This window comes from Patella vulgata, chromosome 5 (assembly GCF_932274485.2).
Source record: "Patella vulgata chromosome 5, xgPatVulg1.2, whole genome shotgun sequence".
NCBI lineage: Eukaryota > Metazoa > Mollusca > Gastropoda > Patellidae > Patella > Patella vulgata.
In genome coordinates this window covers 54,463,231-54,470,641 of record NC_065883.2, presented here as the reverse complement: position 1 = coordinate 54,470,641, position 7,411 = coordinate 54,463,231, and the positions used below count along the sequence as shown (strand labels likewise).

General features: G+C 31.9%; 1 protein-coding gene across 7 annotated transcripts in view; it reads right to left on the bottom strand.

Moving 5' to 3' along the window:
* Window positions 1-409: 409 nt before the first annotated feature.
* Window positions 410-7,411, bottom strand: part of LOC126821131 (kelch domain-containing protein 3) — a 39,825-nt gene continuing 32,823 nt past the window's right edge. For 5 of the 7 annotated variants that reach the window (XM_050549465.2, XM_056101152.1, XM_050549466.2 and 2 more), the window contains exons 10-11: window positions 4,645-4,723; window positions 410-2,862 (exon numbers count right to left, since the gene is read on the bottom strand). In XM_050549465.2, coding sequence (XP_050405422.1) covers window positions 2,799-2,862; window positions 4,645-4,723 — 143 coding nt within the window. In that variant the 3' untranslated portion in view covers window positions 410-2,798. The remainder of the gene's footprint in view (window positions 2,863-4,644; window positions 4,724-7,411) is intronic. The other 2 variants (XM_050549468.2, XM_050549469.2) reach the window with 2 other exon arrangements.

Sequence of the window (7,411 nt, the reverse complement as noted above, 5' to 3'; positions counted from 1 at the left end):
TATTTTTGGTTATAATGCTTTTTTTCTTTGTATTAGTAATTCTCAATCACTTTTCATTGTATACCAACTTAAAATATCTCACTTACTTAAGATAAATGCATATCTCTCATACCAATTTAAAGGTCAATGATCTTTGAAAAACAAATTTTAATTTTTGCACACGGGTATGTGTTGATATTACCCATGTGTCTCATTTAGCCACAGCTGATCACTTTATTATAGGCTACATATAGGTCTAGGGTTGTGAAGTGCTCTGATCCCTACCCAAAAGCCAAGATAGAAAGATATGGTAACTAAACCCAATCTAATGGCTAGAAAGAATTGTTGACTTGATTCTTGATGAATAGTTATGTGACCAGTTCCATCATGATGATATATAGATACCATATATAGATACTAAGATAGGGAATAACATTATTATTGGTAACAAATTTTATTGTGTATGAAATAGTTTTGAAACTCACACAACAATTTATGTAAAACAAATAATTATTAACTAAATACATTTAAATGATGTTTTACATTTATATGCAAACCTTATAAAATACAAATCATCATGAATTTATATTTTAAAATCAAACTTTAAAAAAAACCACCCATAATACTTTATTATTAAGAATATTAGAAAAAGTTTCAAAAACAATTCTGACTAATTTTTATACCATGAAACTTAAAATATTTCATCAAAGTATGCAAACCCACAACTTTGTAAAGGTCCCTTGAGGGGTTCTTAATCCATTTTGAAAGGAACTGGTGAGAGATACATAATCTCCCACCCCCTTCCTTAACACATTTCTTCTAGAAGATTTCAACATAGGATTACAATATACTTCTTGTTACATGATCACTATACAAAATACAAAAAAAAATGAAACAACCTAACATATACAAGATAACAGGAATATGTGTGCAACTGCATCACTTATCAATGCTAAATGCGAATTACCAGTAACAATTTGTCTACAATTTCTGTAATGATTATTAATTTATTTACATATTAATTGTATAAATTAGCTACATATAAGATCTCGAGACAGCACTGTCTAACATCGAATATTTACATATAAAATATATATTATAAATTATCAAAAATATTTCACTGTTGGGACAAGGGACCCAAAATTATGTAAATTTGATTTTTATGTGCATTGAGAATTTAAAAATATATTTCAACATGTTTCAATTCTGAATCTTTAAAAAGATTGCATCATTCATATTCACAAGAATGAAAACTGAAAGTATAACTATAAAGTTAATTTACATGTACCTTGACAAAAAAAATATTTTCAAATGGGAAAATTTCACCTTTGACTAAAACGACAATCTAGACTTAAAAACTCACAGTATAAAGTTATCTTATACTTATGATATACTTACAATGAAGCAAATATGTCAATTTATCATATTCACATTATATGGCCTTTAACACATTGCTATAAAATCATAGTTACAAAAGACCTGTTCAGTTTATAGTTATAATGGTATTGTCATACTTTTATAAATCTAAGCTATTGTACTACCTGTACATCAATTAGAATATATACTATATTAAACATCAATAATAAATAATAAACAGAATCAAAGTACATCACGTAAAGTAACAATATACAGGTAATAAGGCAAACATAGGAAAAAATGTTATTCTTGTAATTAGTGGTCAAATTGATTTTAATATTTGAATGCCATTTAATTCAATTCAAATGATCTATTTTGGGCTTATTTATACCGGTAGTGCACCTTTATGTCTAGAAATTGTAAAGCTTTCAAGTTCATATAACATATTCGTTTTCTGTTAATTTATATTTTTTTTAATTTTAGCCCTTTATTATCAATATTATAAAAAAACAACTCTGATTCTTTATTTGTTTTAATTGACATTGAAATTAACAACAAATACCAAAAAATACATGAATATTTGAGTGAGCACTAGAAGAAATTGCATTTCTTTAGTAAAATTTTTAATTCAATGTACATTAATGATATAGAAAACTGCAATAATATATATTTTTTTTAATTCATCACCTGTGTACTGAAATATATTGTGTATCAAAAAACCATTTAGAAAATATATATAATAGTAACATTTATTGTAGCATAACAATAAATTTGTACTAAAGATTTCCATAAATCCAGGTCTGTTTTCAAAGCAGATCATTTAGCTTAACTGCACACCCTTCCGACCTATAGAAAATGGAAAATACTTTGGCAATATGAAATTATTCATGTAAATTGTTGACCTTTTGGTTAGAAACTATACTAAAAGCATTGTTACACTCATGAATTCCAGGAATGAGCACATTATTACTGGTACCCAACAAATACTAATTATTTACTGTTTTTAATGGAGGGCTTGGCAAAGACACTGTCACGTCATTCATGTGAGCTGAAAATCTGACATCCTGTGTACATTATTGTGCTTGTAAAAGAAAACATGACAGTTGTAATTCAATTGCTGTCTGGGCAAAATTTCCCTTATAGCACACTGTATGGCATAATGGAATGCCCTTCTTCATTCATTAGCCTGGTTGGTGCAAAAACGTAGGACCTTAAACCTCATTTCATTCATTCGTTTTTAATGGTTTCAAATTTTTATTGGTTATTTCATAATTCAATGGTCATAAATACACATGAAGGAGGAGTTTATTAGAAAGTGGAACAATGAATGTGTATTTCTATTAGTATCCGAGACCCTATTTGGTAAAAATGACTACATGTGATTTAAAAAAACATAAAAAAATGGATTGTACTTCTGGTTTAATTCCTGGTTTTACTGACCAATAACAGAAGATATAATCTAATCAGCCATTTGTATTACAAGATCGACTGATGGTATTATTAGTTGTCATAGCTGATAAATCCCACCTGAAATAACACATGAATTATGGCCCCTGATTGTACGAAAAATCACATTTTTAGCTTGTGGACTTTCTAGATTTCACTATTTTTGTCCGATTTTGATAAAACTTGCAAGTGTATGTTTATAACCCAAAGATCTCGGTTCTGGTTGATATTCGTGCATATCAGACTGTAATCATGTTTTTAGCTTGTGGTCCCTCTGGAGAACACAAGTGTTTGTGGACACTCTAAAAGTCACAATTTTTATCCCATTTAGACTAAACTTGAATTATAGGGTATATCCCAAAGATTTCTCCTTTTGATATTGGCTCCTGATTGTATGAAAAATTTTGTTTTTAGCTTTTGGACACTCTAAAGGTCACAAGCTAAAAATGTGATTTTTTTTTTCGTATACAATCAGAGGTCATAATTCCAGCAGTTATAGTCTGGTATGCATGATTTTTAAGTTTCATCAAAATCGGGCAAAAATTGTGACCTCTAGAGGGTCCACAACCTGGGTATTACATACTTTTACACTATCTGTGTACAAGGAGCGGCCATTTTGTCGGACAGTTTTACAAAATACGAACTCAACCGTCATTAAGGTGTAATGGCGATACATTTAAAAGTTATTTTGGTTTTTTTTATTTTAAATCGGATAAAAATTGTGACCTCTAGTAGGTTCACAAGCTAAAAACGTGATTTTTCAAACAATCAGGTGCCATAATCCATGATGCTATGTTCAGATCTACGCGATTATTGAAAGGAACCAAGATCTTTGTGATTTAAACATAAATTTAAAGTTTCATCAAACCTCGATATACCATATTTTTACACTATTTCCGTACGAGCGGCAGTCATTTTGTCAGGCAATTTTGGTCCGATTTTCACGATATTCAACTCAACCAACATTACGGTGTAACGGTGATATATTCAAACATTTTTTTAAATCAGGCAATAATTGTGCCCTCTAGAGGGACTACAAGCTAACAACGCGATTTTTCGTACAATCAGAGGTCATAATCCAGGATGTTACGGTCCAATATGTGTGAATATCAAAAGGAACAAGATATTTGGGTTATAAACATACGTTTCAAGTTTCATCAAAATCGGATAAAAATTGTGACCACTGGGGTGTCCACAAGCTACGTACATGATTTATAATGCAGTTACGGTCCGATACATGCCAATATCGAAAGGAACTGAGATCTTTTGAAAATAAATCTACATTTAAAGTTTCGTCAAAATCGGATAATAATTGTGATCTATAGGGTGTCCACAAACAAATTATGGACTGAAGTCATTTCGGGACTAACACATGGTTCAATTTTATTTCACTAATTCGCTTGCGCGTAGGGGTCTTTTAGCAGTGGGAGGAAACCGGAGGACCCGGAGAAAACCCACAAGGTTGGACAGGTTTGCATAACATTTCAGGCCTAAAGAAAGACCTGCAATAGGCAGATTTAGCTCTTGCATGATGTATATATTGTTTAATAAAAGTCTAATAATTTATATAGCATTTAAGGTCAAAAGAAAGACCTGCAATAGGCAGATTTAGCTCTTTAAATATTGTTTACCCTATATTTCAGTTATATCTAGAAGAAAACTTGTCATGGTTCAGACAGAACATTCTACAGGCCCCTCAAATTCTGTAGAATAATTTAGAAATTCATTCTATAGAATATGGAATCCCCTGCACCCCTCCATTCAACTCTATATCACTTCTATAATAAACTATGCTGGTATTCTATAGGACTTTTGGCTAAGGGGTATGCCAGTCTTCATTAGCCCAGGCAGTCTGGTACTTACCTCAAGCTCATAGGTAAGCATTTGGTATCTAATTTATATTCTAACACAGCTAAATTACATAATGTTTTCAAGGAAGGAGCTGAAAGCAAACAATAATAACAATAAAGAAAAGAACAAAACCATGAACTATCAAATGTGTTTTTTTTATTATTATTAGCTAAGATTTTAGGCTTTTAACACACTCTAGTAGGTGGAGACATGGTGGCTAAGTGAGTAAGATGCTGGCTCACTAGCCCAGGTTGCGGGTTCGCTCCGAGTGTTGGCCGAGAAAGTTCATCAGGGTTTTCTGGCATGGTTTTCCCATGTCAAAATAATATGGCCTCCGAATAAAAATTCAGACATATAATTGCTCAAACCATAGATGTCCTGATCACTAATTGATCATGTAATATGTTTATTATATTATACAAATATGTACTTTTAAAACATTGAAAATCAAATTGTCGTTAAATTTTTGAAAATGTTGCAATTTGTGATGTCCCTACATTGTTGAGTTACATTTTGCCCTTAACAACCGGACCATATTATATGGTAAATTGTGTGTGTGTGTCAAACACAATGATCCTCAAAACCCAGACCACTGATTGGTGTAAGGCTTGGTTATGTAAAACTGTTAATTATAGTTTTGACATAAGAGCCTTCTTAGAATGTAATGACCCCCCCCCCCCCCTCCCCAGGCCAGCCCAGGCCAGCCCAGCCCATCAAAATTTCAGATCTGTGCATCAGTGACTTTATATCTTTTGTGGTGAATTGTACTTCATGGACATTGCTCCTCAACACCCAAACCGGTGGCATATGGTACAGTGATGTAGAACTGTTGATCATGAAAATAAAACTTTATGATAAGAACACTTGGCAGGTTAAAGTGTGACTGCATGGTGCCTTGTATTATGTTCATGCTTCAGATGCACATTATTATGATGACTGCAAAATCAAATACATGGCACCCAACTCAGCAGGCCTACATATAAAATTTTATATATTCCAATTAAAATATATTGCGATTTTCTAAAAGTCAGATTTTTAATTTGAATAGCAATATTGTTATGAAAGAAGATCGGGCTATAAGACATAGAGGAAACAAGCCAACTGTGAGGCTGATGTGCCCCGTCGAAATCCTGAAATAAATAGATGACACATATTAATTAATTGCACATTTATCTTTTTCAAAAGTATGGAGCAATCATTCTAGTTATCAACTATACACTAAGTTCATCACTATACACTAAGTTTCATCACTCTCTATCAGATAGAATAAAAGTCAAAGAAATTGCTTAGCTTTGCTTAGCTTTATCGGGAAATGTTAATCATTGAACTCAGTCAAGACATTCACCTAATGAACATCAACATCAAGTTGTTGGGTTAGAGCAAAAACATTGTAAGTGACATTTTTTAATTGTGGAGAAAAATGACTTTAAAGGTTGAAACATTTCTGGTAAATCCAATTTTTTTACAATATATTTCAATTTTCTCCAGTTGACTTATGATATTAGTACAATTTTGGAATTACAATTATTTACACCCATTCTGTCCAAAATATCACTAACGATGTTTTTGCTCTGAATTAAATTTAATATTCACTCGATTCGTTTAGTGCAAAAACATTGTAAGTTTTCTTTTGGCTTTACTTTACCAGCACTGGTATTTGAGTATGGTGTGATTGGGGAGTGGGGAGGCGCTTTTAGTGATCTTCAAATCATCATTAAATACTTGCTTGTCATTTTTCATATATATATATATTAATGCAACTATAGAAGTATTACGAATGAGCTAATACAGTTTTTATCATAAGCTACTAAAGGTAGGCTATATTGATGCAAAAATCTAATGCAATTGTTAACATGCCTTGCTAACACTGTTATATAGATATCGGAAATACATTTCTAGAAATGTCGACAGTCACTTTGTAGATATTCTGCAAGTTTTAGCAGATCAGTTTTCTTATAGGCTTACTTATCAATGACTTAGTTTTTTCCGTATAATTGGCTCTATTAACATTTTCTGATGTTCACATTTCCTAGTTTTTTTTATAGGATTTGGGGTTTTAATATTTTATCACCTCCTGTTTTATCAGCACAATATACAACAATATCCCCATCTGAGATTGAAGGAAAGTAAGCCTAAAAACTGTTTATTTTAATCACCTCCAATCTGTTACCATGGAAACTTAGCTGTGATGTCATAAATTATGACATCATATCAGCTATGACATCATATTCAGAGAGATGGATTCCCTCACTTTCAATGTTCTTACTCTAAACAAGTCAGATACGATGATCTTGCTCTCACCAATATGATATTTATGCACATACGACATTTTGGGGGAAGCCATATCTCCGAGAAAAATTGATAAATTCATTCTTTCATACCCCAAAAAGGTGGATATAGGTATTCGTACTCCAAAACAATCAAAAAACAGTTTTCGTAAAATTTGTCACTTACGATGTTTTTGCTCTGACCCAGTGAAGTTTAAACATTCTACCTCAAAAGCAGAGTTGTTATATTCTAAAGTCTTGAACAAACCAATTTACTAATCGCTCTTGAGCCTAAGCAGAAAATTCTCATCAAACTTAGTCAAGATAATGATATAATGAATCTATACTCGGAGTTTCATAGCTCTCACTTAATTATAAATAACCAAAGTTATCATGCCCAAAAGCATCAACCAATCAAATTGCTTATCTCTGCTTACCGTTAGCAGACAATGTTTATCATCGAACTCCATCAAGGCATTCACCTAATGAACGCCTACACCAAGTGTGAACAT